This window comes from Eschscholzia californica, unplaced genomic scaffold (genome assembly GCF_041429995.1).
Source record: "Eschscholzia californica isolate CP2 unplaced genomic scaffold, dmEscCali1.0.p SCAF_3, whole genome shotgun sequence".
NCBI lineage: Eukaryota > Viridiplantae > Streptophyta > Magnoliopsida > Ranunculales > Papaveraceae > Eschscholzia > Eschscholzia californica.
Window position 1 is genome coordinate 47,671,888 of NW_028238420.1, and position 26,554 is coordinate 47,698,441.

Genomic DNA, 26,554 nt, shown 5'->3' on the forward strand with positions numbered 1-26,554 from the left:
CAACTGGTGAAACATTATTTTTGTTTCCTAGTCAACATTTTTTAAGAGAGTATGAACTCCTTATAGCTGCTCAGCCAGATAAATGGAGAGCAAGCATCAAACTGTTCCAGCCAAGGGTTGTCGACGGATAATGACAATTATTCTTAGTAATTCATATATAATGTTTTAACCAACAATGAAAAACATTGACTTTATTTAGTTTAAATCAACTTGTTAATGTCTTGGTCTTGAAATAGTTAAGTATCTTGAGTTATTATTGTAGATGAGGAGTTGCAAGAGAAGGAGCTACCACATCTCAATACAGACTTCATCCAGGTTTTTCTCTCCTCTCTCTCTCTCTCTCTAATCTCTATATGTGTGTGTCAGTGTGTAAGTATCAAATTCTCATCTTAGGATTATGAAGACTCAGCCTACATCATGCTGCCAGTTTCTTTTTTTGTTGATCATGCTAAAAGTACATAGGCTGTGTTTGTTTTTGAATAATCTAAAATCTGATAGTGACAAGACTTAATGTGATTATTCTTGGGTCCATATATATGATAAATTCACCAATTTGTCATGCATCTCTTGACTAAGTTTTATTTTAGGCCAGCGCTTAGGGGAAAGCTAAATAGTTTCCGGGTGTCAAGACTTGGTCAAAAATTGGTCAATTTTGTTTGACATTTTTATTTAGGGAGAAAGCAAAATACTTCTCCACCTCAGCTCTCTCTCTCCACCTCACCTCACTCTCTCTCCACCTCACCTCACTCTCTCTCCACCTCACCTCACCTCTATCTTCTCCGATTAGGTCGCCGGCCAGAAAATTTTCCGGCCGGCCACCATAAAAAAAAAAAAAAATTTCACTCTCTCTCTCTCTCTAGAAACTCCGGCGAAGGGATTTCCCTTCGCCGGAGTTTCTAGAGAGAGAAAGAGAGAGTGAATTTTTTTTTTTCATGGTCGCCGGCCGTAAAATTTTGCAGACGGCGACCTAATCGGAGAAGAAAAAGAGGTGAGGTGGAGAGAGAGTGAGGTGAGGTGGAGAGAGAGTGAGGTGAGGTGGAGATAGAGTGAGGTGAGGTGGAGTGTTTTTTTTTTTATTTCCCCGGGAAATTTCTAAAATTCTACATATTCCCTTTAAAATTTCACACTCCGGAAACTATTTAGCTTTCCCCAAAGCGCTGGCCTTATTTTATGGGCTCAAGTTTGCCTTTCTCCCCTCCCCCCTGAGGACTTTCATCGTCGGTTCCATATAAAGAATCATTTTTCGGTGGGCGAAGGGTTAGAAGAGTAGAGGGGTTTCCCCTCTTTGTTTTGGAACAAAAGAGAACGAGAGGTCTCTATTCAATGTCCAATAAGGGAGAGAAATTCCTATTCCTTTGTGGAATATCAAAGAGACATAGAGATATGGTTTCATCTTCTCTGATCTCTCTCTTTGATTTCAAAAAAGAGAGGGGAATCCCTCCCTATATTTTGTCTTTTCTCCAACTCCGAAAAGGTTTTTTTTCGTGCTAGACATAATTTCATAACTCTAGTGGAGGAGAGAAAAAAAAGGAACCAATTTGAGAAAAATAAACAAAAAATACTAACATTGAAGACAAAGTACAAAATTTTGCTTAGAGGGGGCAAAATAGTGTCACATGGCCGGGGGCAAAAAAGAATCACACTAGTGATTTTTATGAAAGCTAATTTTGTTTTCCCTCTTTTATTTATGAGGACCATTAATAAGATGTTTATATAAGTTACATTTGTAGATATTGAAAAATGGAAGGTCCAAAACAAAGCGAACCCGATGAAGATCACATTGCACTTATAAACATTCCACAAGATTTTGTTGGTGCAAAGGATGGGTTAGGAGATGTAATTGTTGAAGTAAGTAAAGATCCACGCAAGGCTTTGGTTGATTCGATTGAGGCAGAGGTTAGGGAAGCATTTTCTTCACGATTTGTGAGAGAATGTAGTATATTCAGGGTGCACGAAAAGTTTCACAAAATGAACGATCGTGCCTACAAGCCCGAAGTGGTTTCGATTGGTCCCTTACACCGTGGCAAGCTAGAGCTACAAGCAATGGAAAAAACTAAGTTAATGTACATGCAGGCATTGCTTTCTCGAACAGCCGAAAATAAATTCCAAGAGCAAAATGTCATTGAAGAGAGTAGTAGTATTGGAACTTACAAAAGAGAGGTTGAGGAATCGGAAATGAGAACGAAAGGGTGGTTAGCCATATTAGAGGAGTGTGTTTCATACATTGAGAGTATAGAAGAAGAAGCTAGAAAGTGTTACTCAGAACACATTATTCTCAAAAGTGATGAGTTCGTCCGAATGATGCTAATTGATGGTTTATTCATAATCGAGCTATTTTCGAGGCTCATTGACGATGACAAGAAAGAAATATATGATCCTTTATTTAGTAAAGTTGGGGACTTGGCAAGTTTATTTAGAGATCTATTTGTCCTTGAGAACCAGATTCCTATGCTTGTTTTAACAGGCCTAGTCCAGACAATTGCAGAAGATGGAGAAACACTTGAAGGGGTTTCCCTAAATTATCTCATGTTAAATTTCTTCAGTTTTATTATGGAAAGAGACGACGAGGTTTTTGAGAGATGCAATGACAGTGAATCCAAACATCTACTAGATTTCTTCGCTATAACGTTACATCCTTCTGCAGAAAATGAAGAAGTAACACAAGTTGTTGATGAAGATCATAAGTACTCAAACTGTAAACATTTAATAAGTAATCTAATTAATAAATTTTATGTTTCAGTCCCGTCGGCAGATTCTTGGAGAGTACTACCATGTGTCACAGAAATGAAACAATCGGGAATAAAGTTCAAGAAAGGGTCTACAAAGGGTAGCTTCATAGAGATCAAATTTAGTAATGGTTACTTGGAGATTCCTCCTATATCTTTAGATGACACTAGTGAATTAGTCTTTAGAAATCTTATGGCTTTCGAACAATGCACAGACGGAAGCATTACTTATATAAGTTCTTATGCTAGTTTCATGGATTCTATAATTGATTCTGCAGAAGATGTTCGAATACTTTGTTCTAATGATATTATACAGAACCATTTAGGAAGCGACGAAGAGGCCTCAACTCTTTTCAATAACCTATGTTGTGACATAGTGTCCAGAAACTTTCATTATTCTCTTCTCTATAAGGAAATTAATGCGTACTGCAGTAAGGAAACAAATATTTGGAGAGCAACTTTGAAGCGTGACTACTTTAACGGTCCATGGGCATATATTTCATTCTTTGCTGCTATTCTACTTCTTCTTCTTACTCTTACTTCGACTATATTTGCTATTATTCCTGTCGTTCACCCTTCTTGACTAATGAAATGGTACGGTAATGATAAATCCGATATTAGAAATTTGTGGAGCGTGAAGTTGTTGCAAATGTTTTCTTGGACAAGGAGTTACATCTACTGTATCATTCTCATTTTATATCACGTACGTTATGTTTCCTTTTTGAATGTGTTATCTTCATCATGTTACGCATGTTTGGTATTTTGTATTCCTGCTGCCTCGAGTCTTTTATTGTAATGGAATATGTTTTTTTCATTATGTTACGCATGTTTGGTATTTTGTTTGGTATTTTGTATTCCTGCTGCCTCGAGTCTTTTATTGTAATGGAATATGTTTTTTTCATTATGTTACGCATGTTTGGTATTTTGTAATCCTGCTACCTCGAGTCTTGTATGGTAATGGAATATGTTTTTTCTGTCTATTAATAAAAGGCTTTCTTACCATATGGCGAAGGGAATCGTAAAAAAGGAAATGTAAAAATCTTGATTGTACAAACTATGAAATCATTTCGATACTCGTCAGGTAAAAGACATTTTATATACCAAAAATCTCAAATTTATGGCCAAGAGTTTCTACTCTTGTAGTTGAACATGACAAATTTGAATACAATAAATTAGTTCAAGTTCAATACACAAGTGTATTTCATATTAAAATCACTCACGAGATCTTTTTTGACAGTTTTTCTGCTTACCTAAAAATTTTGGTTTTGTAGGGAAGAGTTAATTTTGTCATTCGTCTCTTTGTCGTCATCATTCTTTGTTTGCATCTTATCAGAGCGTTTAGGTACACTTTGCGCTACCATTTGTGCTATTTTATTTCAATCAAACCTCTCAGTCAATTACAATTCTCCTTTTATAGAAGTAAAGAGAAAGATAGAGTTAGTTACTATATTGATTATAGAAATAACAGAATTCCTAAGGTTAGTTACTAAATCACACTAGGTTGTTATCTCAGGTGGCTGTTTCTACCATAATATGAAGACTAAAACTGGGTTGGTCCTCTGGGCTTTATTATCTTGGTTTTGACCAGACCTTTGTATTTAACCATATAAGAGCTCTTTTGAAGCCCTAATGTCTTCTATCTGTTCTCTTCAGAAACCCTAGATCTCACAGGAAGAAGGCACCAAAATAAGAACACTAATAATAAGAATTTAAAGTAATATTGTTTAGCTAAATTTTGGTTAATTGTAACACTTACTAATTGTAGTTTTTGTATACGAACCGATTGCAAACAATTGGTTGCAAAATGAGAGAAATAACAATTCAACTAATTCCCAAGTTTTGAGAAAAATAGAGAAATTGGATTTTGTTTTCAAACTTCATTTCTAACTACATATAAATTTTACCTTCACATCCAATATTTAATGAGAAAATTACCTATTGTTAAAAAGCGTTTGCTAAGGTGTCGTTTGGCAATACTAAAATAAGTAACTTTTTTGCTTATTTAAGTAGAAAAGTAAAAAAGTTAGTTTGGTAACGTGAAAATTTCTGGCTTCACTTAAGTTAAAATTTGACTTTCTTTTGAAGTTAAAATTTTTAGCTTTTGACTTTAAAGTAAAGTAACTTATGTACAACACATACAAACACATACATAAATTTTACTTGACGAAATTGTTTTCTTCGTCTACCTCCGCTCCACCACCACAACTAAACTTCTACCATTCTATTGTATCTCCACCACCACCTCAACAACAACTGCACCTCCCCCACCACCTCAACAACAATTGCACCTCCCCTACCGCCATACCTCAACCACCACCACCACACCTTAACCACCGCCTTCGCACCTCCACCACCACCACACCTTAACCACCACCTTCGCACCTCCACCACCACCACCACACCTTAATCACCACCTTCGCACCACCACCACCACCACCACCACCACCATACGTCCATCACTAACACCACCACCATACACGTCCACCATACCACACCTCAACTACAAGCACCTCTATAACTTCACCACCACCACTACCACCGTACCTTCACCACCACCACCACCACCGTACCTTCACCACCACTACTACCACCGTACCTTCACCACCACCACTGATGCAGGCGCATAACATGTGGGCCCACGTCCACGCGTGCCCACATCCTATTCGGCCATAATAGTAGTCCTAGTTAGTATAGGATTAGGAAGTTACTTTAAATTGGTATTTCTTTATTTTAAAGTTTCTATGTTTTAAGTATTTTATTATTTAGGAATCCTAGTTTGAGTCTATCTAGGAAAGTCTTATATCCTATAAAAGGAGGTCTAGTCTATTTTATTATTGATATTGAAGAGAAAAACCATTGAAGTTAATCAAGTTTTAGTTTATTTATCGTTTTCTTTACAGTTTTTCGTTTATTTTATTGTTCTTATTTTAATTCCGCTGCGTCTACATCAAGTGGTATTCAGAGCCATCAAAATTCTGGATTTTTTTTTACAAAAAAATAAAAAAAATATCTATGGATACATCTCCTCTTGAATGTTGGAAATTTTTTCCACGTTTATCTTGGGATCCTATTCGAGATACAACTCAATTTTATATTGATCGAGAAGATGAAAGAAAAATTCATCAAATTTCTAAAATTCCATTCTTCGAAGGTCAATTTCATATAAATTTCTGGATTCAACACATGGAAGATTGGTTCAGAAATCAAGACGTTCCCGACGAAGATAAGGTTTTTTTGGTTGAGCAACATATGTCCGAAAGAATCTATAAACAATATAATGCCCTGCAATGGAGACTTATTGATCAAGGAAAATCGATCATTGATGATTGGGATACATTGAAAAGTATTTTCAGGTATTATTTTCTTCCTCTCGATGAATATTTTTCATATACGGAAACAAAGATTGAATCTGGAAGACAGTTCTCCGAAGTTACTTCAATCACTAAGATTGATAATATTGAAGGAGAGGTTCTTGATAAAAAAAATCATAGTTTTTCAATAATGGAGGAAGAAAATTTTGATGAGACGGATAAGGAAGAAGAGATCCAATTGGATAACACAATCTCTGACAATTTATTTGATCCGTATATAATTCCGGGAGAAGAATTAGTTGTTTCGAATCATAAAAATTTTCCGAATCAATTATGTCCCACATCGCCGCTTTCTCTATCAAATCTCTTCCTACAAAATTTTCTTCAAACAATTAAGAAAAAGAGGATCAATTTCCTAATTCTTACAATGAACCTATACTCAATGGTCAAAGATCACATACCAATTGAACAACTTCCATCTAGGTTTCACATATCAATTGAAGAAAACAAACAGTGGGCTCCAGGTATTGATCACGTTAGAGTACATAAACTACATGAAGATGAACTTGGAAAAGTCAATTTTGCGTGGCATATCTACACTACATGGTTCCATATCGATATCTTAGTTAGCGATGGTTATGCTTATACTTTGGCTATTGATGAAGTATTTTGGAAATTTGTTACAATTACTCTTACTTCACACTTGCTCATAGTACTTCACACTTTCTTGAAGATTAAGTGGTTGAGCCTACCGTGGGAAGATGGCGAGATGAACATTATTTATTCACTAAGGTTAATTTTGCGAGAATCATTGGCATATGAGTTTGGGTACGAGGTTGACGATTACTTGCACATTAGTATCCTTCCATTCCAGTGCAAACTTCGTTCGAAGTGGGAATTACGGATCGCCATGACAAAGTTCATCGTCTGCGGGTGCATCAACTTGTTTTCTTCATCGAAATCGGTTCGGAACGAACCTTCTGAGGAACAGGGTGCTGATGCAGGCGCATAACATGTGGGCCCACGTCCACGCGTGCCCACATCCTATTCGGCCATAATAGTAGTCCTAGTTAGTATAGGATTAGGAAGTTACTTTAAATTGGTATTTCTTTATTTTAAAGTTTCTATGTTTTAAGTATTTTATTATTTAGGAATCCTAGTTTGAGTCTATCTAGGAAAGTCTTATATCCTATAAAAGGAGGTCTAGTCTATTTTATTATTGATATTGAAGAGAAAAACCATTGAAGTTAATCAAGTTTTAGTTTATTTATCGTTTTCTTTACAGTTTTTCGTTTATTTTATTGTTCTTATTTTAATTCCGCTGCGTCTACATCAACCACCACCACCACCACCAAATCTCCATCATTACCACCTACAATCTTATCCACCACCATACCTCCGTCACTACCAGTCACATACCTTATCCACCACCACCACCACCGTATCTCAACCACCACCACCACCGTATCTCAACCACCACCACCACTACCATCACCGTACTTCCACCACCATCACCATCATCATACCTCCACCACTACCATCACTATAACTCTACCACCACCACCGCCACTGCCACTGCCACCATAATTCCTCTACAACCACCATCACACCTCAACCACCACCAAACCCCATAACCATACCTTCAAGGCACCGCCACCACCACTACCACCAATATGACCACTACTTCGTATACAAGAGTAATCGTGGAAATCATAAATAAATTCATTAAAATCAAGTATCTCTACGAGTAAAAGAAAAATAAAATTATCAAAAGTAAATTGGATTACCAAACTAACTATTTCACTTTTTTACTTATAAGTAACATTTTTGCAAAATATACTTTTGAATTTTTTTACTTTTTTAAAGCAAAAGAACTTCTACTACAAGCAAAAGTACTTGTACTTTTGGTTGCCAAACGACACCTAAATATACAATTTTATTTTAATTTTGTAGACACTTTTGACATTAGATCACTGTGGACTATTGTTGGACTATTTGACCAAACTGTCATTACTAAAATTGATTAATAAGTAATTAGCTCTACCTAGAGTAATAAGGGAATTAAATGCTAAGTGTACAAAGAATCTTTGACAAAACCCTTGACACGATAAGTCACACGGGTAAAAGAACGGTCCAGTCAAACTTTGAGTAATTAGCTCTACCTAAAGTAATAAGGGAAATGCTAAGTAATAAGCATGTGTGGATCCCCAATTATTACATTTAATAATGATATTTTCGGCTTTTCCTATATTTTTCCCTAATCATTAGAGAAATTGCAAAAAAGGAAAGGAAAAAAAGCATAATGGAAAACAGGAGTAAGAACACAAGAGATAAAGAGACACTAGTGATTGAGATGTCTGTCATCATTTTATTACTAGAATGATTGCAAAACCAAGAAAGAGATAGTGAGAGAAAAGAAGCCATCAAAGTAGAATTTCATGGTATAAAGACTATTGGAACTGGTAAGAATGGGGTTTGATGGCTGATGATGAGAAGAGAGAGAAAGTAGAGGCAAATTCCATAGACAAACATCATGTTGTTGGCCATTAAATGGCAACAAAATTGCTAGTTTTGGTTGGCAAAATGAGCTCTTCTCTATATGTACTCAAAGCTCTACAATTCTTATATTTAGACCTAGTAAGAAGCCTAGCTAATTCACTTTCTAGGGTTTGGTTTTATAACTTTCTAAAGTGAGAAGATGTAGAAGTAAGGAAGAAGGAAGCTTAAATCCATGTTGGGAGGCTTGGCAAAAGCTTGGAACTTTTGGGAAAGGATATAGGGGTATTCTTGTCATTTGATTGTTAGTGGTGTTTATTAGTATTTCAAATATCTTCAAGGACTATAATCTAAATTTGTTCTTCCTCTGCAAAACTCTGTTAAAAGCTTGAACTTTTTAGTTTTACTATTTTTTAGCCAACCAAAAAAAAAATGGTTTCAAATCCCACTAAAAATCTTACTTTTTTCCATGATTTTCCTTTTCCTGGATCTTTCCTTTAACTATTTTGAAGCAACCCAAGTTAAAAGCAAACATGGGTTCTGCAAATTAGGAGGTATAACATTAATACACCCATGCTAATTTTGATTTCTCACAGAAATTTTTGGGAAGTACTTAACTTTGATTTTGGGTTGTGCTTGTAGTTTGGATAGGGAGAAAGGGAGATGGACCAATTGGTTCTTCCCCCAAAAGTTGGAGTTGGACCACCATTAAAAAGAAGAGCTGGTTTGAGGAGGAAACAGGCAGGAAGATGGTCTTATAGAGGCAGTTAGAGGGACTCATAGTTTGAACTTGGGAATAGTTTTGATTAACAAAATAAGATTTAGGGTTTTGAGTGTAGTGTGGAAGAGATGGGATTTACTCAATTGCAGGAAACTCTCAGAATCTTCTGTTCCAATACAGAATGGAAGTATGCTGTCTTTTGGAAGCTTAATCTTGGTGACCAAGTGTGAGTTTCTTTGCCATTTTGATTCTTGATGAGTTGTTTGATTTTGATAGGTATTCTTATTGTTGAACCTGATACTATGTGCATTTTGGTGTTCATGTTAGCATTCTGAGTATAGATTTTGATGAACAATAAAATGGGTAACTATTATTTCTCATTCTTAATCTAGTACCAAAGTATTTGTAGAAGATTGGAACTTTGGTGGTATCGTTTAGCAGGTTTCCGAGTCAGCTTCGTTTTCGTATATCCATGTAGATGACTAAGCGTTTTCAAGAAATCAATAGGAGACAAGCAAAGTAATAATTTCAACACGAAAGACTTGAAACAAAAACATGTGAAATTGAAATATGGAATTCATAGATGTAGCTTTGTTAACTTAATTAATCTGGCAAGTATCGTAGACTCCCTTCGTCAGGTGTTTAAGACCGGATGTGCGGCTCAGTGGGAGCTCAAGGGAATTACTTACTTGACTAAAAGGAGAAAGATCCGAGAGGGAGCAGAAGCAAAGTGTTGGTAAGGATGCTGAAAGGGATCAAAGTCTTCTTTTAGACACTGATCTAGGTAGAACTTAATAAGTGTTATTATGTTTTTCTAGAAACATCAAATGTTGTTAAAATAGTGCTAAATTGACAAAAGGTTCTTAGAGAACCAAGAGCGTTAACAATGAAACTATAGGCTACAATCAAAGAATTCAAACCGGTCAACTCTAATTTTGTCATTACGTCAAATTGACATAAGACACTTGAGGAAGATCCAATTGTATGGACTTCATAAGACACATGTGAATAATGTTTAAAAGGGACATTTGACAAAGTCACCTTTTAGAAAGGGAGAAATGACTAGCGAACTAATAGCCTTCATACATACGGATGTATATAAAACTATTGGTACACTAACTAGAGTCAACCGAATCCACTTGACTGAATAAAAATCATTCGATTGGATCGAGATGGTAATAGTTGAGTCAAAAATTTGATGACCATCAAAGAAGTTGAGAAATAGTTTCTCACCATGCTCCGCAAACACAGCATATGAGTGATGAGTCCAGTGGGAGTAATCGAACATGTTAGACATGAGTCGATCAATGATGGATAAAGGCCAATCGTCCGAATACTTTCTGGGATATATTCTCAAACACGGTCATTCATCCTAACTAACCACATTCCGTCAATAGCCGAAAAGATGTAAATGGCCTTTTCTGAAGGTCTAATGATATGAAATTAACGTAAATGGTTTCCGAGAACCAAGTTTACATATCAGACAAAATATTTCTTGGGATAAAGAAATATTAGGGATTCTTCCACAAGCAATCAGAGAACAAGGTGGTTGTTGCTCGTGGTGGTGTCTTCTTTGAAATAAGAGTTATTTCAAGAAGACAAGTGGGAGAAATATTAGATATCGAAGAAATTCGATTTGAGCAACAAACTGACAGTGATGTACGAATGTCAGTAATTGCAGTTCCTGTTTATTCAGAGCCAATAGACATGGAAAGAGAGATAGAGGTAGAGATGGAAGATCTCGAAGATCCTCCCGCACAAGGCGAATTAGGTTCGCAGAAGAACCCTCAAGGATTGTAGAGAAAAAGCTCCCACTCTATCAATCTAGTCAAGAAGAAGGGTTCTTCTCAACCTTCCCTTAAGTTCTAACAGACATTAAGGAAGGGAGATCAAGTTAACCTACTCGGTGGCTCAAGTAGAGGAGCTACACTTGGAGCTCTGGATCTTCACATGCGATTGGAAAGGTTCGAGGGAAAAACGCGATAAAGGTATTTATTCCTCGTCTAGTTCATTGATTAGTTCTTGCTTTATGATCTTGGTAATCTAGTATTAACATATAGATGTTTGAGATTTCGCTTAGAACACTAGATAGTTGTATTAGATACACACAAAATCCAACATGAGGGGGTGCCTGTATGCTGTTGGTCGCGATTTTGGAGAAGAAAGACGAGGTGGCGATATTGTTCAACCGACATTGAAGTGGTTGCAGGCACCTCCGAGTCTTGTTGGGCAGTTGCAACCGAAGTTGACCTAACTTTGCGAACATGGTCCGGGTAACCATGAAGTTGATAAAAAGACGCCTTAACGTGACCATGAAGACCACAATATTCACATAAGGGTCGTGGACGTTTTGGGCGTGATTTATCACCTCGGTCCGGTCGGTTTGGACGATCCGACCGGAAGAGGGAAGATTGGTCTGATTGACCAATGTAAAGAATGGCCGAATCCGAGACTATGAGAGTGTCAAGCATGATATTTTGCTGAACTTCTTCTTGCTTGACTAGACTATGTATCTTAAGAAGAGACGGGAGGGGATCCATGATTAAGATTTGACTACGAATAGCCGAAAAATGGTCATGTAGTCCTTGCAAAAACTCCATTGCTCTTTCTTGATTCACACGATCAATAAGTGACTTGCCATGATTTGCAAATACATGGTTCGATAACCATTAATGATTGTAATTCATCTTGAAGCGATTTCAAAGTAGTAAAATAAGTAGAGACATCAGAAGACTCTTGTTTCAAGGAAGAAATTGCTCGTCTAAGTTGGAATACGTTAGGAGCATTAGTTTGATGGAAACGATCAAATAAGTTACGCCATATATCGACAATGTTATCATCATAAAGAATAGAAGAGAGAATACTAGGGTCCACTGAATTAATAATCCAACTTGCAACCAAATTGTTGCAACGTTCCCAAGAGTGAATATCATTGGGAGAACTAGGTTTTGGAAAAGAACCATCAACAAAACCTAGTTTATCTTTGGCTCGAAGAGCCTTTTTCATACCTCGAGACCAAGAGGCATAATTATCCCCAGAAAAAAGTGGAGTGATGAGGATTGTGGTGGGTGAATCAGAGTGATGAACATCAACAGGTGCATTAAGTTGAGTAGTAGTAGTAGCAGCAGAGTTAACGTCCTCGGCAAAAGACATCGTTTCTCCAAAAAGAAAATTGTGTCTTATACCATGTGAAGTTATAGAACTTGAATGTTATAATCAACCAAGAGCAAGATGAGAACGAGAAAGATAAGCTAACCGAGAAAAGAGAATAAGATACAATCAACTTTGCTTATTGATATTGGTTTACAATATGGGTATATATAGAAATACATGAGTCTTAAGTGTAATACAATTAGGAACCCTAATAAAAATAATTAGAAGGAGGTGGAATACAATAATTAGAAGGAGGTGGAGACCGGTGTATGGAAGGCGGTGGAGGCCGGCTGGTGGGCTCCCTCATGGTCGGTGCATGCATGGCCTTAAACGTGTGCAGGGCCCTAACAGGTCGGGTTCAATACCTCGAATACTCTATTTCTTGCAAATGCTTTCTTGGAAAAGGAGTTACATCTATTGTATCATTCTCATTTTATATTTCTTATGTTATATTTCTCCTTTTGAGTGTGTTATTTCGTTCTGTTATATATGCTTCGTGTTTATCTATTCATGCTACTTCTGATCTTGTATTATAATGATAATTGTTTCTATTACTTATATAAAAAAAAAAGAGACGTTCTTAACATATGGTGAAGGGTACAATTAAAAAAGAAGACGTAAAAGTGAATCGTTTTGAAAAAAGAGACGTTCTTAACATATGGTGATGGGTACAATTAAAAAAGAAGACGTAAAAGAGAAACGTTTTGTAAATTGGCATGCCTCGTCAAATGTCATCAATATATTTTGCACTATGTTGACTGCAATTTTGATTATGCCAGCGCTTTGGGGAAAGCAAAATAGTTTCCAGGGTGTGAAATTTTAAAAGGAATATGTGAAATTTTATAAATTTTTCGAGGAAACAAATTTTAAGGGGAAATCAACCAGAAAGGAAAACACATTTCTTCTTCCTCTTCTTCTTCATCATCTTCGACTCCGGCCACCATTTTCGGCCACAACCACCACATTTTCTTCCTCCTCCACCCACTTTCTCTCTCTTATAGTTTGTCTCTTTATCTCTGCCCCTCTCTCTCTTACCGTCTCTCTCTTAGACCTTCAAATACAAACCCTAACCTTAAATACTCTCTCTCTCTCTCTCTCAGTTCTAAGGGGAACCTGAAAATTTTGTGCAATGCATTAGAGCAAAGAGTTCCATGGCAGAAAGAGATAATTCCTGAAATAGCAAGCACTATCCTTAAGTGCAGGTCTGGGATGATAAAGAGAAAAGAGAAGTTAAAAGAAAGTAAGATTACTAAGAAAGAACTCACTTGGTTTTTCTTTCAAGGTGTTGATAATGAAGGAAAAGAAAAGATAGCTAGAGAGCTATCTAGTCTTGTTTTCAATTCGAAGAATAGTTTCATCTCTATTGCTCTAAGCAATTATTCTTCGCCACAAAGAGCCGATTCAACAGAAGATGTATTAAGAAACAAAAGACCAAGAGATGAATCTAGCTGCAGTTTTATCGAGAGATTAGCCGAAGAAATACGTATTAATCCACACCGAGTTTTCTTCGTTGAAGACATCGAACAAGTTGATTATTGTTCCCAATTAGGTACTAAAAAAGCGATTGAATTCGGAACAATAATGAACTCTAATGGTGAACAAATTTATGATGTAGATTGTTGCGGAAGCGTAAAACTAACAGAATCCATTAATAAATCTGACGAAGAAACGATAAATAACTAAAGATAAACTATAATAACTGTAATAATTAAAGGAAGAAGATGCAATCAAGGAGATTTTGTATTTGATAATTCAATTCAATGCTTAACAAGACATACCGAACTTCTCTTATATAGAGATTAGACTCTCCTAGATAGACTCAAATAAAGAAAGAAGATAACTACTAAGGATACTTTTCTTGATTGCTAGGACTCTAAATATGGAAACCCTAAATACTAAACTGGAACCTATCCTATTATGGGATCTTGACCATTGGGCCTGTTATTGGGTTGGCCGTGAGGCCCATTGGTGGGATGGCCGCCATCATACTCCCCCTCTGTGGAACAACTTGTCCCCAAGTTGGTGTCGTCATATATTGGTTCATCCGGATAAAACGGGTAGATATTAACGATGTGAAAGGTAACTTTGGCGACGATTTGGAAGGCAATCCTTAGTTCCCACTTTGCGCGAAATTTGCCAAAAATTCGAAGAAGGCAAAAATAGACCAATTCACCAACTAGAATCTGAAACCCATGATGTGAAATATCCCAAACCCATGATGTGAAATATCCCGCAAAATCAAATGCAGGAAACAAACTTCTAACAAATTTCTACATCTCCCGTCATCTAGTAATTCAATGAAGAGGATCATAATACCCACATTATTCTCTCCCAAAAATTCAACTATGTATTTTGTCATCCTATCGAGGCTTCGACCAACGAGTGAAGAATAAACAATGTTGATCGTGCCATCTTCCCATGGTAAAATTTGCCACTTAACAATCTTCAAGAAGGAGTGAAGTAACATGAACAAGTGTGAAGAAAGATTGATAGGAGCTATTCCCAAAAATCTTCACCAAGAGTCGAAGTATTAATGAAACCAACTCCAATTAAGGTATAGATATGGAAATAGTCAGCTTCATTATGACACTCAAAAACTACCTTCCCACGTTCATCTTCATGAAATTTATATGATATAATTTTATCATAATATGTCAAGTTATGAAATTTCTGAGTTAATTCATCATACAAAACCATCTTTACAATTGCCATATTTCGTCTGAGGAAAGTCATTGTCTCCTTGATTCTCTGAATTTCTGAACATATATCTTCATAAGAATTCAATAGATATGTGTCGACCTTCGTAACGGATACCATTGAATCAACCTTGTCTTGAAGAAACCTAACAATAAATAACACTTTATTGTGCACAGGAATTGAACATCCCGGTTGAAATTTACCCATATCAACAAAAGACAAGATTTCAACATACTCAGTACCAATAGAAGAATAAACAATAGCTTTGACCCATCCGAGTAATTTCTCTAGGTACGGAAGTTGTCGCAGACACAGACTCGTAACAAGTGATATGTCAGGCCGTTGGATTAGATTTTCAACCATATTAAGTATTTTATTGAGCTCTCGTACATCCTTCAATGGAAGAGAAATCTGGTTTCCTAAAATCCGTTCAGCAGACGTAGATATATAGCTCAACAAGAGCATAAATTGTTATCATGTTGAATAACATCAGCAAGTGCACAATACGAGGATTCAAAGGACCCACTGGAATATTCTTGGGCATGAATGAATTTTATAACCTCAGGAATAGTGAATAAGTTGGCAGGTGATGGTGAAGGGTTCACGGTTTGGTAGGTAGGCAGAGCCAAGGGAAGGTGGGTAGCGACGTAAAGGTGTTGGATTAATGATGAGATTGGTTGGTAGCTTTAAAAAATTTGTGGATTACAAAAACTTTGAGCTAGCCAAAAATCTATTTGTGTCTCAAATTTAGGAGATGAAACCCATGAAAATACGAACTGTCGCGGAGGATTTTATGGTTTGAAACAAGGATTTCTTCTCCATGAATTTGATATGAATCAAATAAATTGTCTGGACTTATGTTATTCAATTCAATGTTTTCTTCCTTATTCGTTTCATCGAATTTTTCTTCCTTTGTCATTGGAAAACTAGTATTTTTTTATTGTCAAGAACCTCTCTTTCAACAATATTGTTCATGGTGGTCGAAGGAATTTTGTGATTCGAAACAAATAATTCTTCTCCCGGGATTATATACGGAGCAAATAATTTGTCTGAGCTTGTGTTGTTCATCTCATGGAACTTTTCTTTCTCCGTCATTGAAAAACTAGTATTTATTTTATCAAGAAAATCTCCTTACACATTATCGACCATGGTAGTGATGTAGATTGTTGCGGAAGCGTAAAAGTAATGGAATCCACCATTGTTATTAAACTAAACTAATGAAATGAAGCTGATGAAATAAAGATAAAAGCGATAAAACAACTTGATTAATAATAAACGATAAACTTGATTAACAATAAACTTGATTCATAATATTCTTTGATCTGAATAACAAGGACAGACCCGACTTCCTTTTATAGGAACTTAGAAACTTCTAGATAGACTCAAATTAGGATTCCTAAATATCAAAGATACTCAAACATAGAAACTTCTAAACCTAGACTTAGTAGGAAATACTAAAACATGGAAACTCCTAAACTCTAACCCTAATGGGCTCGGCCATGAGGCCCTCTAACTAGTTCGGCCGTGAGGCCCATCTTGATGGTCTCCATCATACTCCCCGATCGAGAACGAACTTGCCCTCAAGTGAGACTCAACAATGCAATCCTTAATTCCCACTTCGAGCGAGCGGTGCATTGGGGTCGAAGGACACCCACTTGGACGAAATCACTAGCTTCAATCTCATAGTGCAAAGAATCTTGCAAAAATAAATATAGGAAAGAAACTTCCAACAAATTGCAACATCTCCCATCATCTTTTAATTTGACGAAGAAGACCGCAAACACCACATAATATTTTACGGAAAAATCAATCTTGAATTTCTTCACTTGAACGATCTTCCCACGTTCAACTTCGTGTAGCTTATAAACCAAACTCGAATATGGCTTAATCAAATCTAAACTAGAATGAACTGACCTTTTCAAACTAAAAGAGGATAATTCACTTTGTTCTTCTTTTTCCTCCGTCATTGAGAAAATTTTATTCTTTTTGTTAAGAACTTCTTCTTCAATACCATCGAACACGGTGACCGAAATAACATTCGAGAACTGTCTACTGGATTCAATCTTTGTCTCCACATATGAAAAATATTCATCTAAAGGAAGAAAAACATACCTAAAGATGCTTTTCAATGTAGTCCAATCGTCGACGAATTTTTTCCCTTGATTAATGAGTCTCCATTGCATTGCATTGAAATGTTCATAGATTCTTTCGGACATATGTTATTCAATGAGAAAAACCTTATCTTCATCATGGATATCTTGGTTTATGAACCAACTTCCATATGTTGAATCCAAAAATTTATATGATATTGACCGTCAAATAGAGGAATTTTAGAAACGGTATTAATTTTTTCTTCATATTTTCGATCAACATAAAATTGTTTTGAATCTCGAAAGGGATCCCAACCTAAACGTGGAAAAAAATCCAGCATTGAAGGAGAGATGTATCCATGAAAAAAAATTCATCTTTCATTCCCAGATTCTTCAAGCTCTGAATACCAGCTGATGTAGATTGTTGCGGAAGCGTAAAAGTAATGGAATCCACCATTGTTATTAAACTAAACTAACGAAATAAAGCTGATGAAATAAAGATAAAAGCGATAAAACGATAAACTTGATTAATAATAAACGATAAACTTGATTAATAATAAACTTGATTCATAATATTCTTTGATCTGAATAACAAGGACAGACCCGACTTCCTTTTATACGAACTTAGAAACTTCTAGATGGACTTAAATTAGGATTCCTAAATATCAAAGATACTCAAACATAGAAACTTCTAAACCTAGACTTAGTAGGAAATACTAAAACATAGAAACTCCTAAACTCTAACCCTAATGGGCTCAGCCATGAGGCTCTCTAACTAGTTCGATCGTGAGGCCCGTCTTGATGGTCTCCATCAATTTGTCTATTATAATTTTAAGTTGTGAAACTTTTAGTTCAAGATCAAGAGTTTGTTCTCCTATTAAGTTAGAATCAAGTGAGAATTCTGATTATAAAGAGAAGGAGGAAGATAGATGTGATAATCAAGAAACAAGTCCATGTGTGTCCTTGGATTTAAATCTCTAAGCCGAAGAAGAAGAAGCACTAGATGAGAAGTCATCCGACGATCTTTCCATGGATGATATCGGTCTTCCCGATCGGTTGATAGAATAATATTATTCAAAATTCAGGAGTTGTTAGTACTTTAAAAGCTTCTCAACGTTAGTCGTTACATTTTGGCATTGATACATCAAAGATGTGATAAGCCACTCAAACTGAAACAAGACCAGGCCTATAGCCCAACAAGAAAATGGCCTAAACCCCAACTACATTATTTATACCCTAATAATCCCAAATCAAATAACCAAAGATTCCACCTTCTCTGGGATTTGAACCTGGGACCTCCAGGGCTTTCTGGAGTTTATGACAAAAATTATTAATATTGTAGATTATAGAATAGTAATATCATAGATTCATAGCCAGAATCTTTAAATTTGTGTAATACCAGTTTATTTATCTAATAGATAACCCTAATACTTTTTCATTAAAGATCTGAAAGAAGGGTTATATTTGGCAACCAATAACTTGTCTTGGGAGCTCTATCAAGCATGCATGAACGAGATATAGTGAGAGAGAGGCAGTGAGATCGATCAAAAGAGAGAGGTTGTGGTCGGATTTTGATGAAGATGTTGGTGGCCGGATTTCGGTGATGATGGTGGTGACCGGATTTCAGTGATGATAGTGGTGGCCGGATTCCGACAAGCCTTGTCGGAATGGAGAAGAAATGGTCAAAAACTTTGCTTTCCCCCTAACATTTAGAAAATATACTGGTCAACTAAAGTTGACCAGTTTTTGACAAAGTCTTCACACCTCAGAAACCATTTTGATTTTCCCAAGGCGCTGGCCTTTTGATTACGCAGTTATCATTTTGCATGAAATTAGTTGACCAGTTTTTGACAAAGTCTTCACACCTCGGAAACCATTTTAATTTCCCCAAGGCGCTGGCCTTTTGATTACGCAGTCATCATTTTGCATGAAAAACAAAATTGGGAACATTCGTGGAAAGGGTGCTTCTAAAGGCACCGGGCCAAAAGGCTGTTAGCATCCGGAAATTTTATTGACTCGGGTCAATAGCCATTGACTCGAGTTCTCTATAAGCACCGGTTTTTAATGTGGGTGACATTCACCTTCATTTGCTTATTCCATCTTCTTCCTCCAAAATAAAAAAGAATACCAATTCATTTTTTTTTCCAAAACAAAAATCATGTGTGCTCATCTAGATAGTGTAAGTAAAAAAAATTCATTTTTTCTTATTTACTTTATATTCCTGTTAGTAAATACACAAAATTGAAAAGAATGGGTCCACTCTCTTCTTCCTTCTTCACCAAATTTCATCCACAAAATAAACTCATTTTCTCTCCTCTTCCTTCTCATGTTCATCTTCATTCCTTCTATATCCCCTTTGTAAATGTAGAAGAAAGATTGCAAGATTCAGAAAGGTAGAGAGAGAGAGATGAGAATAAGGGTTTTTAGAGAGAGAAAGATGAAGAAAACCTTGCGAGAAGTAGCAGAGGAGCTGGTCATGGTCGAGTTCACGAGAAAGAGAGTGAGGATTGGGATGTTTTTTTAAGCCCCGGATCAGCTGATCCGTTTGGCCCTCCTAGGTCCCGGATCAGCTGATCCGTTTGGTCCTCCTAGGTCCCGGATCAGCTGATCCGTTTGGTCCTCCTAGGTCCCGGATCAGCTGATCCGTTTTGTCCTCTTAAGTCCCGGATCACCTGATCAGTTTGGTCCTCTTAAGTCCCGGATCAACGGATCTGTTTGGTCCTCTTAAGGCTTGGACTGGTTCAGTCCATCCGATAGATTTTGTTTGATTTTGTGATAAACGGATGGAGGTGTTAGGGTTAAGTTGGCTTTGACTGGTGCCTACATAGTTGAACGGTGCTAACAGAGAAATTAGCAGTTGGGCCTGGTGCTAATAGAGATGGATGCTAACAGCCTTTTGGCTTGGTGCCTTTAGAAGCACCCTCGTGGAAATTACAAAGAAGTTGCTATTTTTGTAGCCCATTTAACTTGTCAAACTGAACCAACACTTCACACCTGCCAACTACTAACTACTTATTTATATATAATGATTACTTCCACGTAGCTCGATAAGTTATTAAATTATTTTACAGGAGGAGAGAGAAAATGAATTGGGAGGATCATTGACTTTATGAGCCAACGACATTGTATTGAACCAACTCGTGAAACATTTTGTGTTTTTTTATTTGTATTAGTCACCACTTTTTTTTAATTTCAAATGAGTTAAGTATGTTAAGGTTGTTATGTGGATGAGTAGATCAAGAGTTGCAAGAGAAGGAGCTTCCACATCTCAATACAGAGTTCATCCAGGTTTCTATCTCTCCTCATTATACAATATATATATATATATATATATATATATATATACACATACATACATATACAAGTGTGTGTTTTCTGCACTTCTAGTTGAACTAAATTTTTCTGTTAGGATTATGAAGACTCAGCATAAGTCATGCAACCTTTTCCATTTTTCGTTCTTCTGAGTAATCCAAAATCTGACAGGGACAAGATTTAATGTGATTATTCTTTGGCCCCCATATATGACTATCACATTTAGCCTCGGCAGAGTACGAGGCCCTTGACTAAATCTTGATTTTATGTGCTCAAGTTTGCCCTTCTCTTTTTATCTTCCTTCCCTCGTTCAGGATTTCATTGATTGAGGTCTTCATGGAGAAACTCTAATCGTTGCATATAAAAACCTAGTTTTCGGTGAGCAAAGGGTTAGAAGAGGAGGGGTTTTCCCTCTCTCTTCTAAAATCGAACAGAAAGAGAGGTGGTTTTCTTTCTTTGTTGAATGTCGAAGAGACAGAGAAAAGGTTTTGTCTTCTCTCTCTTTGATTCCAGAAAAGAGAGGGGACCCCTTGGAGGGTTTGAAAGAATGAAAAGAAAAAAAGACAACATTGAAAATCAAGAATTGAATTTTACTTAGAGGGGGCAAACTACCATGTTAGAACAATTTGGGGGGGCGAAAAATAGGAGTTGGTCACATCTCTGCGGGAGACCAAAATAGAATTGCACCAATAATTTATGTGAAGAAGCTAATTGATTTGCATGTTATTTCTATTTGTTTTTTTCTCTTTTACTTGTGGGAGGAGGTTTAATAAGTTGTTTACATGGGGGATATTCGTAGATATTGAAATATGGAAGATCCAAAACAACGTAAACCAGATGAAGATCAAATTCCACTTATAGTTCCACAAGATTTTGTTCATGCAAATAATGGATTAGGAGAAGTAATTGTCGAAGTAAGTACACGCAAGGCTTTTATTGATTCGATTGAAGCAGATATTAAAGAAGCATTTTTTTCACAATGTTGGAGACAATGTAGTATATTTAGAGTGCCCGAAAACCTTCGTAAAATGAATGATCGTGCCTTCACGCCTGATGTGGCTTCAATTGGTCCCTTACACCGTGGCAAACCAGAGTTACAAGCAATGGAACAAACTAAGTTGATATATATGCACATTTTGCTTTGTCGAACAGCCGAAAGAAAATTCCAAAAGCAAAATGGTGATCATGAGGTCATTGGAGAGAGTAGTAGTAGTGTTGGAAATTACAAAAGAGAGATGAAGGAATCGGAAATGAGAACAAAAGGGCGGTCAGACATATGGTCAGACACATTAGAGCAGTGTGTTTCATACATTGAGAGTATAGAAGAACAAGCTCGGAAGTGTTACTCAGAACACATTACTCTTGAAAGGGATGAGTTCGTCCGAATGATGCTAACTGATGGTTTATTCATAATCGAGCTATTTTCGAGGCTTATTGATGAAACCAAGAAAGAATTATATGATCCATTATTTAGTAAAATTGGGATCTTGATATGTTTACTTAGAGATCTATTACTCCTTGAGAACCAAATTCCTATGTTTGTTTTAACCGGCCTATTCCAAACAATTGCAGAAGATGGACAAACACTAGAAGGGTTTACCCTAAATTTGCACATTTTGGCTTTCTTTAGTGTTGTGATGAAAAGAGACGACGATGTTTATACGAGATACTTCGACTGTGAGTCCAAACATCTACTAGATTTCTTCGCTATCACATTGTATCCTTCTCCAAGGAATGAAGAAGTAGTAGTAGTTGTTGATGAAGATCATAAGTACTCAAACTGTAAACATTTATTAAGTAATCTAATTAACAAATTGTATCAATCGTCGGCCGGCCTGCCGGCTGATTATTGGAGAGTAATACCATGTGTTACAGAGATGAAACAATCGGGAATAAAGTTCAGGAAAGGGTCGACAAAGGGTAGCTTCTTAGACATCAAATTCAGTAATGGTGTATTGGAGATTCCTCCCATATCTATATATGACACTACTGAAGTACTATTTAGAAATATTATGGCTTCGGAACAAGGTACAGACGGAAAAGTTACTTATATATGTTTGTATGCTTCTTTCATGGATTCCCTAATTGATTCTGCAGAAGATGTTCGAATACTTTGTTCTAGTGATATTATACAGAACAATTTAGGAAGTGACGAAGCGGCCTCCACTCTTTTCAATAATCTATGCTGTGAAATATCGGCCAGTCACTTTCACTATTCTCATCTCTATAATGAAATTAATGCATACTGCAGTAAAGAAACAAATATTTGGAGAGCAACCTTAAAGCGTGACTACTTTAACGGTCCATGGGCAATTATTTCATTCATTGCTGCTATTCTACTTCTTTTTCTTACTCTTACTTCGACTATATTTGCTATAATTCCTGTAGTTCGCCCTTCTTGATTAATGAATTGTATGGTAATAATAAATCCGATGTTAGAAACTTTGGAATCATGAAGGGGTTTCTTTGTCAATTTGTTGCAAATGTTCTTTTGGAGGAGTTACGCCTACCGTATCGTTATCGTTTTATATAACGTCTAGTATGTTTCTTTTTTTGATGTTTTATCTTCGTTTTGTTACTATGCTTAGTGTTTTTTTCATTCCTACAACTTCTGATCTTGTATTGTAATTGAATTTGTTTTTCCTACTTATTATAAAAAACATTCTTAACATATGATGAAGGGAACAGTTAAAAAATAAGACGTAAAGATTTAGGGTGGCTCTAAAAGCACCTGGCCAAAAGGCTGTTAGCGGGCGACCATTTCGTTGACTCATTGACCCGAGTTCTCTATATGCATCGGTCAACTAACTTGGGTGAAGTTCACCTCCGTTTTCTTCTTTTATCTTCTTCTTCCAAAATAAAATCACAGGTTGTGCACTACTACGACATTCTCCGACAACCACATCAACACCTACCGGCGACCACTCAAATAAACGGAACCATCAATCTGAGTGAGATATTCATCTTTCAACTGTGTTATATCATCTTTTTAAAAGAAGTAAAGGTCCACTATCATCGATATTCTTAGGTCCCGGATCAGCTGATCTGTTTGGTCCTCTTTGGTCCCGGATCAGCTGATCCGTTTTGTCCTCTTAAGTCCCGGATCAGCTGATCTGTATGGTCCTCTTAGGTCCCAGATCAGTTGATTTGTTTGGTCCTCTTAGGTCTCGGATCAGTTAATCCGCTTGGTCCTCTTAGGTCTCAGACTGGTCCCGTCCGATAGATTTCTAGGCAAATTAAAATTTTCATCTTTCACCACTATCCGTCTTCACCAAATGATTGTTGATTCTAGCACTTAGAGAGTGAAAGTACTGATTGAGAGCAAAATTTGAGATTCGGTTTTGAGCTTTAGAGAGAGAAAATTAAGATTTTTTCTTAATTGATTTTCAAGTTTTGAGATTTAGATGGAGGTTAGGGTTAAGTAAGATGAGACCGGATGCTTACAGATGAGGCCGGTGCTAACAGACAAATTAGTTGTTGGACTTAATGCTAATAGAGTCCGCCCGCTAACAGCCTTTTGGCCCGTTCCTTTAGAAGCACCCAAAGATTTATTGCCCAAACTATGAAATCATTTGGATAGTCAGATATAAGATATTTTATATACAAAAAAAAAACATTCCCAAACTTAGTGCCAAGAGTTTCAACTCTTCTAGTTAAATATGCTAAATTTGAATAAACATATTAGTTCAAGTTCTATAGGCACGTTTATTTCATAATTACAATCATTCACTTATGAGATTTCTTGACAGCTTATTTGCGTTTAGCATTACGCTTGCCTAATTATTTTGGTTTTAGTAGGAACCACTTACTATAGTCGTTAACACATCTTATCTGCGTTCGACAGAGAGTATAACCATCTCAAAATTCGACTTCAAACTACGAAAAGAAAAAAATTTATTGATTTAGCTTGCCTAATTATTTTGGTTTTAGTAGGAACCACTTACTATAGTCGTTAACACATCTTATCTGCGTTCGACAGAGAGTATAACCATCTCAAAATTCGACTTAAAAATACGAAAAGAAAAAAATTTATTGATTTAGTGGTAATTTTACTCGTTGGTCAATCTTTTTATTTACATTATCGTCAAAGCATTAATGGTCCAGGGAAACATATATCTATTTATGTCTAGTCAATGGTTATCGCGCTTGATTTTGTTATGCTTCCAATTTGGTTAGCTTAGATCTTTTGATCATTGATTCACTTTTTACCAATTTTGTACGTTTCTTTTTTGTAATTCCTAATATACCAATAAATGATGATTCCTCTACTCTCGCCAAGATTTTTTGCACCAAAAACTCTATCTCCACATATATAAAGTAGAGAAAGAGCAAAATTTTAGAACACTGTAACATTAAGAAATGGAATGGAAGAAACGTAAAATAAAGGGATATTTAGTGGTAGGGTTAAAGAAAAATACCGACATTAGTATTTGGGACAAATTACGTCATAGGGTCTCGATCACAGATTAACCATTGACCCCCAGTTGACTAGAGACGGTCGTTAACAACCGTTAGACTGTGACCCAAATGCTAATGCCGATACTTTATTTTGATCCTAATACTAAATATCTTAGAACTAAATTGTAATGCCAATATAAAAGCATATCAATTAATCTATCAAAACTACTAGTATGTAATTCAAAAACATAAATGTCAATCAAATTGAATATGTCGATCGTAGAGGGAACATGTTTTATTCTGCTCTTAATGCGCGTCTTCAAATCGTTGTGCCCTTCTAATGCCAAAATTGTTGTACCAGTGCCTCGAAATATGAGATTATTTTCCCTCAAATTCTCTAGATCACTTTTTCTTTGTTTTCACGGTGCTCGACTTTCTTATCGTGGAACGCTCTATACTTTCCCAAAATATTTTTCACAAATACCACATGGGCTTAATTTTCTTCTCGAGCGTTTGATACAGTTGCCCTCTGAAAAATATAGACAATTCACTTAAATGGTTGATAGGGTTGTAGTGAACGGATAAAGAGAGAAACAAGACAGTAGGGCCGGTGTACTTTATCATCATTATCTTTAATGTGGTGTGTAATGTGTGGCATTAGATTAATTTGGGTGGTAGGTCTTTGTACAAGCGGACTAGGCCTTCGCTGGCTGCCTCTCCGGCTGAATTCACAGGGTACTACCTTAAGCAGGTTTTCTGGCGGCTGCTTCGGGGAAGTAAAAGAATTTTTCTGATGCAAAAGGTTTGGGTAGAAAACAATTTTTATCTGAATTTTTTGATGAAAGGCCCAAATTTTGGGCCCAAATACAAAAAAAAACCCAACAAGGTTTAATATCTAACCCAAAACCCAATAATCCAATAATAACTCATATCAAACCCAAATACACATCCCAATGTGCAATCCGGGCCCAACTCGTATCTCTAAGATTTCCTATTTTCTTCTAAACCCTCTTTTGCCCTCCTATATATATCTAACAACTCTAACAAATCATATCTTTCTCTCTCAAAAATCTGATTTACTTTCTCTCTCCAAAATCTGTTTCCACCTTCTTATCTCTCTACCTAAACCGAACCCCAAACCCTATTTTCCACCTTCTTCTCTCTACAGTCATCATCTCTTCAATCATCATCTTCGTTTTCACCTTTCTCTCTCTAATATTTTCATCATCTTCGTTCAGTCATCACCTACAGACACAAACCGAGATACAAACCCTCTTCTTCATTCATCATATCTATTCATCTTCTCCAGCCATCAACTTCTTCGAATCACCATCTTCTTCTCCTATAAATCCAGGTAAGTTATGATGATGAAACTCTTTTTTATGAGATTGTATGCTTTTGTTCATCCTTCTCGTGTAAAGCTTAGTTTCTGAAGTGTCCGTACAGTTCTTTCGCTGTCCGTACATCTTTTTTGTTTCTGGTATAACTTTAACGTTTGTGTTAACATTTAAAAAAATGTCGGCACATCTGGTTACATGTTACAGGTACTTTATCATGTGTTAACACATTTGTTTCATAGCTATTGAATTAGCAGTTTGACCAACATTTGATAGAATGATCAGACATTGCTTCTTGGACCACCTGATTATA

General features: G+C 36.4%; 3 protein-coding genes across 3 annotated transcripts; 2 read left to right on the forward strand and 1 right to left on the reverse strand.

Moving 5' to 3' along the window:
• Window positions 1-266: 266 nt before the first annotated feature.
• On the forward strand, window positions 267-3,449 carry LOC147551053 (UPF0481 protein At3g47200-like). The gene is made up of 2 exons (XM_086667089.1): window positions 267-315; window positions 1,731-3,449. The coding sequence occupies exon 2, from the start codon at window positions 1,741-1,743 to the stop codon at window positions 3,307-3,309; it is 1,569 nt and encodes a 522-aa protein (XP_086523215.1). The 5' UTR covers window positions 267-315; window positions 1,731-1,740; the 3' UTR covers window positions 3,310-3,449.
• Window positions 3,450-10,607: 7,158 nt separating this feature from the next.
• LOC147551054 (uncharacterized) lies at window positions 10,608-12,407 on the reverse strand. The gene is made up of 3 exons (XM_086668516.1): window positions 11,979-12,407; window positions 11,448-11,887; window positions 10,608-10,683 (listed from the first exon to the last, which is right to left on the reverse strand). The coding sequence occupies exons 1-3, from the start codon at window positions 12,405-12,407 to the stop codon at window positions 10,608-10,610; spliced, it is 945 nt and encodes a 314-aa protein (XP_086524642.1).
• Window positions 12,408-20,564: 8,157 nt separating this feature from the next.
• On the forward strand, window positions 20,565-23,055 carry LOC147551055 (UPF0481 protein At3g47200-like). Its single transcript, XM_086667090.1, has one exon. The coding sequence runs from the start codon at window positions 21,316-21,318 to the stop codon at window positions 22,906-22,908; it is 1,593 nt and encodes a 530-aa protein (XP_086523216.1). The 5' UTR covers window positions 20,565-21,315; the 3' UTR covers window positions 22,909-23,055.
• Window positions 23,056-26,554: the final 3,499 nt, after the last annotated feature.

Bases quoted from the DNA above. Each gene is read 5' to 3' on its own strand.
- LOC147551055 (XM_086667090.1), top strand. From the start codon at position 21,316: ATGGAAGATCCAAAACAACGTAAACCAGATGAAGATCAAATTCCACTT.
- LOC147551054 (XM_086668516.1), bottom strand. From the start codon at position 12,407: ATGTCTTTTGCCGAGGACGTTAACTCTGCTGCTACTACTACTACTCAA. The intron at 11,888-11,978 runs GTCTCTACTTAT...AATCATGGCAAG, and splicing joins TGAAACAAGAGTCTTCTGAT to TCACTTATTGATCGTGTGAA. The intron at 10,684-11,447 runs GTCGGTTGAACA...TCATATCATTAG, and splicing joins GTGCCTGCAACCACTTCAAT to ACCTTCAGAAAAGGCCATTT.
- LOC147551053 (XM_086667089.1), top strand. From the start codon at position 1,741: ATGGAAGGTCCAAAACAAAGCGAACCCGATGAAGATCACATTGCACTT.